Source organism: Acanthisitta chloris, unplaced genomic scaffold (genome assembly GCF_000695815.1).
Source record: "Acanthisitta chloris isolate BGI_N310 unplaced genomic scaffold, ASM69581v1 scaffold2631, whole genome shotgun sequence".
Lineage (NCBI taxonomy): Eukaryota > Metazoa > Chordata > Aves > Passeriformes > Acanthisittidae > Acanthisitta > Acanthisitta chloris.
Genome location: NW_008654162.1, coordinates 1 through 10,415, shown reverse-complemented (window position 1 = coordinate 10,415; position 10,415 = coordinate 1). Strand labels below are relative to the sequence as shown.

General features: G+C 60.0%; 1 protein-coding gene across 1 annotated transcript; it reads right to left on the bottom strand.

Annotated features, from left to right (window-relative positions):
• Window positions 1-1,672: 1,672 nt before the first annotated feature.
• LOC103810463 (deleted in malignant brain tumors 1 protein-like) lies at window positions 1,673-10,408 on the bottom strand (the record flags this gene model as incomplete). Its single annotated transcript, XM_009083359.1, has 10 exons — window positions 1,673-1,770; window positions 2,110-2,226; window positions 3,065-3,217; window positions 3,366-3,382; window positions 4,236-4,530; window positions 4,885-5,208; window positions 6,224-6,553; window positions 7,111-7,434; window positions 9,035-9,358; window positions 10,180-10,408. Coding segments are annotated over 10 exons (2,211 nt in total), but the record flags the coding sequence as incomplete, so codon positions are not given.
• Between the last annotated feature and the right edge of the window lie 7 nt (window positions 10,409-10,415).

Sequence of the window (10,415 nt, the reverse complement as noted above, 5' to 3'; positions counted from 1 at the left end):
AGGACAGGCCCTACCGCTGCAGCTTCTGCCACAAGTTCTTCAAGGACCTGGCCTACCTGGCCGTGCACGAGAAGGTGCACACGGGCGAGACGCCCTACAAGTGCGGCGTGTGCCACAAGGGCTTCGCTCACCCCTCCAACCTGCTGCAGCACCAGCGCGTCCACAGGGACACCTGAGGGGGCTCCGGGCGGCCCCGGCAGGTGAGGAGGGGTCTGGGAGGTGCAGCGTCAGCCCCAGGTGAGAACCCTCGAAAAACACCTCACCTGTGTCTCACATTGATAGCTGAGCCATGGGGGTGAGCTCCAGGCTGGAGGACTCCAAATTGTGTCCCAGCACAGGTGTGGAGGTTTTGGGAGGTGCAGCATGAGCCCCAGGTGAGGAGAACATGGAGGTGTGTCTCAGGACAGGTGTTCATCCCAAAAAACACCTCACCTGTGTCTCACATTGATAGCTGAGCCCTGGGGATGAGCTCCAGGCTGGAGGACTCTATACCTGCACCTGAAGAAGAGCCATTGCACCTGTGCCTGAACTGTGACACCTGAGCCCTGGGCTGTGAGACACCAAACATGCACCTGAGCACAGGTGTGGGCCCCAAACACCTGCAGCACCTGAGCCTCAGTGACACCTGAGCCATGGGGATGAGCTCCAGGCTGGAGGACCCCAAACACACACCTGAGGGCAGGTGTGGACCCCAAACACCTGCAGCACCTGTGCCATGGTCATGGGGATGAGCTCCAGGCTGGAGGGCTCTACATGTGCACCTGAGCACAGGTGTGGAGGCCTGGGAGGTGCAGGATGAGTTCCAGGTGAGGAGACCTTGGACCTGTGTCCCAGGACAGGTGCAGCCCCCAAGCACCTGCAGCACAACACCTGAGCCACTGTGTTGCCACCACAACTCCTGCCAAGCCCTGAGGGACCCTGAAGGTGCACCTGAGGACAGGTGTGACCCCAAAAGAGCTGCAGCCCCTCACCTGAGCTACACACCTGGACTGGGAGCTCCTGGGGGTTGGGGACACTGACGTGGTGCAGAGTCCTGGGGCTGTCCAGGTACACACCTGGGGCTGATGTTCACACCTGGACCAGCCTGTGCTCCTGGACCAGATACACACCTGGATGAACATGGACAACCTGTGTCTACCTAGAGCTTGGACTTGCTGCTATGAAGACAATGGCACAGGTAGAACTCACCTGTGCTCACCTGTGGACTCTGGACCTCACCTGTCTCACCTTTCCATGCACACCTGTAGCATTGGGGATCAGGTGTGCACACCTGAGCTGCTCCTCACCTATTAAACGATGGTTAATGATGTCCTTGCTCTCACCTGTCTTACCTGTTCCTCAGGTGTGCAGAGTCACTTGTCAGGTGGCACCTGGGGACCCCCAAAAGTCACACATGGCGGGTTTGGGTCACCTGAGTCGCACCTGGAGGGTTAGGGACCCCCAAAAGTCACACCTGGAGGGTTGGAGACCCACCAGAGGACACACCTTGAAGCTCTGGGGTCACACCTGGAGGGTTGGAGACCCTCAAAAATCACACGAGTCACACCTGGAGGGTTGAGAACACCTTTATTTCCACCTGTGGCTCAGCCTCACACCTGTCCGAGGTGTGTTGTGCACCTGAAGCCTCCTCAGGTGCTGTGGGGGGGTTGAGAGGCACAGGTGACCAGTGATGTCACAGGTCCTCCTTGGTGAGCTGCACTGAGTCGTCACCTGGGGAGTTTCTCCTGGGCAGGTAAATGGCTCCCATGGAGGCTGGGGGCCTCAGGTGAGCTGTGGGGATAAACCAGGGTCACACCTGGATCACTTGGGTGACACCTGAATGTCATCTGGATCACCTGGGACACACTTGGATAAATTGGGTGACCACCTGGTTCACATCTGAGTGACATCTACATCCCCTGGGACAAAACTGGGTGACACCTGGGATACACCTGTGTCACCTGGGTAGCATCTAGGTTATCTAGGTCACACTGGGACACACCTGGGTGACACCTGGGTGATGTATAGGCTACCTGGGGCACACTGGGAAACGCCTAGGTCACCTGGGTCACACCTGGGTGACACCTGATCCCCACAGGGGGCACAGAGGGGGCACAGGAGAGGCCTCACCTTTCACCTGGGCAAGTGCAGCAAACCTGGTCCTCAAGGTGAGCCAGAGCAGGACCCCAGCGAGTGCCACCACCAGCACCAGCAGAGCCACCAGAGCCTCACAGGTACGAGGTGCACCTGGCCGGGGATGGGGACAGGTGTGAGGGACCCAAAACCTGCCCTTACCTGCCCCAGGTGCTACCTGTTTCCTTCACACCTGTCCTACCTGTTTCCTTCACACTGTACCCACTTGCACCATTCACACCTACCCACCTGTGCCATTCAATCCTGTACCAGCACCAGCAGAGCCACCAGAGCCTCACAGGTACGAGGTGCACCTGGCCGGGGATGGGGACAGGTGTGAGGGACCCAAAACCTGCCCTTACCTGCCCCAGGTGCTACCTGTTTCCTTCACACCTGTCCTACCTGTTTCCTTCACACTGTACCCACTTGCACCATTCACACCTACCCACCTGTGCCATTCAATCCTGTCCTGTTTCCTTCACACCTTACCCATTCATTCACACCTTCACACCTGTCCTACCTGTTTCCTTCACACTGTACCCACTTGCACCATTCACACCTACCCACCTGTGCCATTCAATCCTGTCCTGTTTCCTTCACACCTTACCCATTTGTGCCATTCACACCTGTCCCACCTGTGCCATTCAATCCTGTCCTACCTGTGCCCTTCACACCTGTCCCACATGTGCCATTCATACCTGGTGCTCACCTGGGGCCTTTCCCCTCTACCTGGCACTCATCTGGTGACCTCTTACCCCACCTGGTGCTCACCTGGGACCCTTTCCCTCCACCTGAGTCTCACTAAGGCACCTTCCCCCAGCTGCTGCTTATCTGGGGACCTCCCCTTCTACCTGGTCCTCACCTGGGCACCTTCTCCCCACCTGGGGAACCTTCTTTCCACCTGGACACCTCCCCCCCAACTGCCGCTCACCTGGGGGTCTTTCCCACTCACCTTTGGGCTGGGCACACACCACCTGAGCAGCACCTGTTGCACAGGTAGCAGGTCCCACCTGCTGCAGGTGACACTCCTCCAGGTACACCTCACCCCCTTGGCAGATGAGCTCCCACAGCAGCTCTCCCGGGGCCAGGTGAGCCCCCACAGGTGCTGCCAGGGCAGGGCCACAGCCCATGTGGCTGCAGATCATCTGAGCCTCCCTCAGGCTCCAGGTGGTGCCACACAGGCTGTGCCAGGTGTGCTGGGACAGCACCTGTACCTGCCCAGCACAGGGCCCAGGGCCATCCTGCAGCCTCACCTGCAGGGGGGTTGCACCTGGGGGAGAGACAGGCAGGTGAGAGAGAGGAGACACACCTGGGCACACCTGAGCATGCCTGAGAGCACCAACCCACCTGGTTCCCCCCAGTCCCTGCAGCCAGGTGTTACCTGAGCACACCTGAACATGCCTGAAACCACCACCCTCTACACCTGTGTTCCTTGAACACACCTGACCCCACCTGAATACCCCCAGACACCCCATGCTTTGCCTAACCTCACCTGAGTGCTCCTGAGCTCACCTGAAACTCCCCAAGCCCCACCTAACCTCACCCAATCTCACCTGAACTCCCCCAGGTTCAACCTGACCTCACCTGATCACCCCAAGGCCTAACCTGACCTCACCTGAACAACTCTACGCCCCACCTGAGCATCCCCTGAGCTCACCTGATCATCCCCATCCCTCACTTGAGCACCCTCAGCCCCTGTCTCACCTCACCAGAGCACTCCAGGTGTGCTGTAGGATCTTCTAACTCACCTGTGCTGTGTGGGCCACCTGTGCTATTCGGGTGACCTGAGCTTCCCTCGTGCACATCTGTAAAACAGGACACCTGTTCAGGTGTGGTGACCTGGGCAGTGACCTCCCCTCCCTCCTGCAAGGTGGCACCTGCCTAGGTGAACTCCACAGCTCACCTGAGATCCATAGGTGATGATGAATAGGTCACCTGAGCCCACCTGAGCTCCCCAGCTCACCGAGCTCACCTAAACTCCCCCATCTCACCTGAGCTCTCAGGTAGCCCCAACACAGGACACACCTGTCCCTCCCAGGTGCCCCCGAGGTGAAGAAGCCAGGTGAGACCACTCCAACTCACCTGTGCTACAGGTAACCCTTGCGTGTCTCCTCGTCCTGCACCTGGAGCTGTTCCACACCTTCACCTGACACTCCAGCAGGTTCCACTCAGTCCCAGAGCACTCCACAGCCTCCACCCAGGTGAGTCCTTCGCTCCCAGGTGCTGTCACCTGTGTGGAGGTGGCTGCCAGGGCCCTCCCACAGCCCACCTGGCGACAAACCACCTGTGCAGCAGCCGAGCGCCAGGTGTCGGCGCAGATCCCTCCCCACAGGTCCTGGTGGAACACCTGGACGGTCCCAGCACACCTGTGCGAGCCGTTAACCAGGCGCAGGTGAGTCAGGTCGGCCAAGCCAGAGCCTGCAGGGGAGACAGGACACACCTGGCTAGGTGGGTCATAGGGGGGGACAGGGAAAGGGTGAAGGGGGGCAGGTGAGGAGTCACCTGGCACACAGGTGAGGTGTTATATACAGGTAAGGAGGGACCTGGTGCACAGGTAAGGTGTTACACACAGGTAAGGAGGTACTTTGGGCACAGGTAGCATCCTGCACAGGTAAGCTGTTACCTCCTCGCTAAGGAGCTGCCTGGTGCACAGGTAAGGTGTTACCTTCCAGGTAAGGAGTTGCCTTACACACACCTAAGCTGCTAAAGCTCTTCCAGGTGATCACCTGGACCCCACCTGTGTGTCCCCCCCCACCTGTTGCTTACCTGCGCACACGACTCCGGCGTCCTCCGCGTGGTCACACCTGTGCACTCCCCAGCCCTTGTGGCGACACTCGGACAGTGCAGCTTCGCTACCTGTGCAGGTAACTCCGTCCAGCCAGATGGGGCCCTTACCTTGCCCAAACCGGGCCCTGGCTGGGGCCGAGATCACCTGGCCACAGCTCAGGTGGCGACAGACGACAGAGGCGGCGGCGAAGTCCCACCTGTCATCACACACTGTGCCCCAGGTGCCCTCATGGAGCACCTCCACGCGACCTGCGCACGCACCTGGGCCGTCCACCAGCCTCACCTGGGCCAGGCTGGACAGGTTGGAGCCTGTGGGCAGGTGAGGTGGAGGTTAGGCTGGATAGCTGAGGGGATTTGGGGTTCCAGGTGTGTTGTGGACAGGTGAGGGGAGTGAGATACACCTGAGTACGCTGTGACACAGGTATAGGTGAAGTAAGGTGTCACCTGCTCCCAGGTATGCTGGGGGCTCTCACCTGTGTACCTGGACAAGTGAGGAGGCAGTGAGATGCACCTGAGCACACCATAGCCCAGGGACAGGTAGGGGGAAGGTGGTACCTGGGTCCTATCTATGCTAGGGGAAGCTACGGGTGTGTCCTGGCCAGGTGAGGGGGCAGTGAAACACACCTGAGCATCCCATGATGCAGGTACAGGGGGGCAGAAGGTCTCCCTTGCTGCCAGGTGTGCTGAGGGGAATTACCTGTGCTACCTGCCCAGGTAAGAGTCACCTGAACATGCCATGGCCCAGGGACAGGTGTGTCAGAGCTCACAGCTTGCTGAGAGGAATTACAGGGGTGTCCTGGCCAGGTGAGGGGAGTGGGACACACCTGAGTACACTGTGACACATGTACAGGTGTGGTGAAATTGTCACCTGCTCCCAGATGTCCTGGGGGCTCTCACCTGTGCACCTGAACAGGTGAGGTTGAAGTGAGATGCTCCTGAGCACACCATGGCCCAGGGACAGGTAGGGGGAAGGTGGTACCTGGATCCTACTTGATCTAGGGGAAGCTCCAGGTGTGTCCTGTCCAGGTGAGGATAGAGTGAGACACACCTGAGCACACCATAATGTAGGTGTAGGTGAGGTGAAGGTGTCACTCCCAGGTATGCTCAGGTACACACCTGGGTGCTGTTACCTGTGCACCTGAACAGGTGAGGCTGGAGTGAGACACACCTGAGCACACCATGATGCAGGTGTAGGTGAGGTGAAGGTGCCAGTTGCTCCCAGGTGTGCTGGAGGGGGAGGAATTACCTGCCCTGGGCTGCTACTACCACCTTCCCGAGGGGCCTTACCTGTCCCACGTGTGTTCCCTGCCCAGGTAGGACTCACCTGAGCACACCACGGTGGCGACTCTCCCGTCCTCACAGGTGAGCTCTGCCCAGGGACTCATCCTGCACTGCCTCAGCTTTGTTTCCGTGCCCTGGCAGATCACCTTGTCCAGCCACACCTGGCCAGGTGAGCCCTCGGGCTGCTCCCTCGGGGCCTCAGGTAAGGCTGTGCCGCAGCCGAGCTGGCGACAGAGCACCTGGGAGGCCTCGTGGCTCCACCCCTGGGCGCAGACCCCGCCCCAGCGCTGCAGGTGGAGCAGCTCCACTCTACCTGCGCAGCGATGCGAGCCGTTGGCCAGGCGCAGGTAATGCGGCTCTGGGCTCAGGGCACCTGTAAAACACCTGGTTTAGTCCATGCAGGTGAGCTCCAGGTGAGCCTTGAGTCCTGGGGTTGAGCTCTCAACACCTGGTGTAGCTGGAGCCAGGTGTGGAGCAGGGAGGGGAACACCTGAGGGGTTGGGTGAGGTGGGGTCAGGTGAGGGATGGGGCTCACTACGGCTGGGACAGGCAGAGCTTCCTCTGGCCCCTACTACTGCCCCCAGGTCACCTGTGAGAACACCTGTCTCCTCCCACCACCTTCAATGAACACCTGGGGACAGATAGAGCCTCCTCTGATGGTACCACCTGGTCCAGGTGAGGCCCAGGTGGCCCTCTAGGTGCTGACAGTGCCCCCAAGTGACACCGCCTTCAATGAACACCTGGGGACAGATAGAGCCTCCTCTGATGGTACCACCTGGTCCAGGTGAGCTCCAGGTAACCCCCTGGCCCATCCCACTGCCCCCAGGTCACCTGTGGGCACACCTGGTGCTGCTCAGAACCTCTTCCAAAGGTACCCCCAGGTAACCCCATCCTGCCCACACCCACCCTCTCACCTGTCCCCAGACTCACCTTCGCACACCACACCTGCATCCTCCCCGTGGTAGCAGTCGTTGACCCCCCATGGCCTGGCAGGACAGGTGGCCAGGTGAGTCTCCTCCCCTGTGCAGTTGACCTCGTCCAACCAGATGATTCCTTCCCCCCGGCCGAACTGGGCCCCGCCAGGTGCGCTCAGGGCACGCCCACAGCTCACCTGGCGACACACCACCTGCGCGTCCCGCAGGTCCCACGCGTCGTCGCACACGCTGCCCCACCTGTGCAGGTGGAACAGCTCCACGCGGCCCGAGCAGGGCGTGGGGCCTCCCACCAGGCGCACCTGGGGGGACTCGGGCTCACCTGTGGGGGCAAAGGTGGGATGGAGGGAGCTCAGGACCTCAAGGGATTCCTCTTGAGCAGGTGCTGCCCTGAGATCTGCTCAGGTATTGACCTGGTACCCGCTCAGGTGTTTCCCCTTGACCAGGTGTTGCCCTGACACCTGCTCAGGTGTTGCCCCAGAACCTTCTCAGGTATTGCCCTGGTACCTGCTCAGGTGTTTCCCCTTGACCAGGTGTTGCCCTGACACCTGCTCAGGTGTTGCCCCAGAACCTTCTCAGGTGCTAAGCCTTGGGCAGGTGTTGCCCTGAGCCCTGCTCAGGTGCTGAACTTCAACCAGATGTTGCCCCTTGAGCAGATGTTGCCTTGGCACCTTCTCAGGTGTTGCCCTGGTACCTGCTCAGGTGTTGACCCTTGACCAGATGTTTCCCCTTGAGCAGGTGTTGCCCTGACACCTGCACAGGTGTTGCCCCAGAACCTTCTCAGGTGTTGCCCCTTGAGCAGGTGTTGCCCTGACACCTGCACAGGTGTTGCCCCAGAACCTTCTCAGGTGTTGCCCCTTGAGCAGGTGTTGCCCTGACACCTGCACAGGTGTTGCCCCAGAACCTTCTCAGGTGTTGCCCCTTGAGCAGGTGTTGCCCTGACACCTGCACAGGTGTTGCCCCAGAACCTTCTCAGGTGTTGCCCCTTGAGCAGGTGTTGCCCTGACACCTGCACAGGTGTTGCCCCAGAACCTTCTCAGGTGTTGCCCCTTGAGCAGGTGTTGCCCTGACACCTGCACAGGTGTTGCCCCAGAACCTTCTCAGGTGTTGCCCCTTGAGCAGGTGTTGCCCTGACACCTGCACAGGTGTTGCCCCAGAACCTTCTCAGGTGTTGCCCCTTGAGCAGGTGTTGCCCTGACACCTGCACAGGTGTTGCCCCAGAACCTTCTCAGGTGTTGCCCCTTGAGCAGGTGTTGCCCTGACACCTGCACAGGTGTTGCCCCAGAACCTTCTCAGGTGTTGCCCCTTGAGCAGGTGTTGCCTGGACACCTGCTCAGGTGTTGCCCCAGAACCTTCTCAGGTATTGCCCTGGTACCTGCTCAGGTGTTTCCCCTTGACCAAATGTTTCCCTGACACCTGCTCAAGTGTTGCCCTGGCACCTGAACAGGTGTTGAGCCTTGACCAGGTGCTACCCCAGCACCTTCTCAGGTGTTTCCCTGGCACCTTCTCAGGTGCTGAGCCTTGAGCAGGTGATGCCCTGCTATCTTCTCAGGTGTTGAGTGCTGCACAGGTAATGCCCTAGAAACTTCTCAGGTGCTGCCCTGACACCTGAACACATGTTGCCTCATGACACCTGAACATGTGTTGCCCCAGAACCATCTCAGGTGCTAAGTCTTGAGCAGGTATTGCCTCAGCACCTTCTCAGGTATTGCCCTGACACATGTTCAGGTGCTGATCCTTCACCAGGTGTTGCCCTGACACCTGACCAGGTGCTTCAGGTGCCTCAACCCCCCCAAAAGGATCTTATCCCCTGCTGTACCCACCTGTCCTGCCCCCCAGGTGAGCACCAGGTGAACCCCCTAACCCCTCCCCCACCTTCTCCAAATGCCACATCCAGCCAGCTGTGTCCCCCAAGGCCTTACCTGCACACACCACACCTGCTGCTCTCCCCTGGTGACAGGTGAGGTTGTCCTGAGGCCTCACCTGGCAGGCAGAGAGCGTCTCCTCCGTCCCAGCACAGGTAACACTCTCTGGCCACACCTGCCCCTGTCCATGGCCAAATCGAGACCCACCAGGTGCTGCCAGGGCTGGGCCACATCCCACCTGTCTGCAGGTCACCTGTGCCTCGTGCAGGCCCCAGCCCTGGTCACACAGAGCTGCCCAGGTGTCGTTGTGGGTCACCTCCACCTGCCCCTCACACGGGGTCGAGCCGTTGGTCAAGCGCACCTGAGTCACCACCGACACACCTGAGGCTGCAAGGGGATGGGGAGGTCACCTGGGGCAGGTGGGGACACCTGGGGGGTTGGAGAGGGGGACAGGTGAGGTCTAAGGTGGTTCTAAGCTGACCAGTTTGTGGTCACACCTGAGCCAGGTGTGATTTGGGGATGGGAAGGGCTGGAGGTGATGTGGGTGATGGGACAGGTGTGTCCCAGGTGTGTCCCAGGGTCCTTTGGGACTCCTGAAAATGCCCAGGTGAGGCGTAAGGTGATTCCCAACTTAACCAGTCCTTGAGTTCATGGCCACACCTGAACTACTCCTGGTTGCACCTGAGCCAGGTGAGGAGAAGGAACACCCTGAGGGCTGGAGATGAAATGGACAATGGGATAGGTGTACTCAGGTGTGTCCCAGGTGTATCCCAGGTGTGTCCCAGGTGTCTCCTAGCTGTTTGTGTTCCCTGGGACCCCCCAGGTAACCCCAAACACCCTTAAACCCCTCTAAACCCCCCAGGTAACCCCTCCAGGTAACCTCACCTGCACAGACCACACCTGTATCCCAGGTGTGCCCCAGGTGAGCCCTAAGGCCACTCCCATCCCATGCTTCCATGGCCACACACCTGAGCCAGGTGAGGAGAAAGGACTCCCTGAGGGCTGGAGCTGCTGTGCATCATGGCACAGGTGTGTCCCAGGTGTGTCCCATATGTGTCCCAGGTAAACTCCAGGTGTATCCCAGACATGTCCCAGGTGTGTCTTAGATGTTTCCAGTCCCTGGGCCCCCCAGATAACACCTAAACCCCCTTAAACCTCTCCAACCCCCCTCAGGTAACACCCCCACCCACAGGTGAGCTCACCTGAGCAGACCACACCTGCGTCCTCGCCGTGGAAGCAATTGTTTTCCCCCCAGGGCTTGGCAGGACATTCCAGGAGGGAACTCTCCAGTCCGGAACATTCCACCTCGTCCAACCAGATCGGGTCGTGGCCCCTCCCGAATCTGGCCCCACCTGGCGCCTCCAGCGCGTGGCCGCAGCCCAGGTAGCGGCAGGTGACGTTGGCGTCGCGCAGGTCCCACCTGTCGTCGCACACCGTG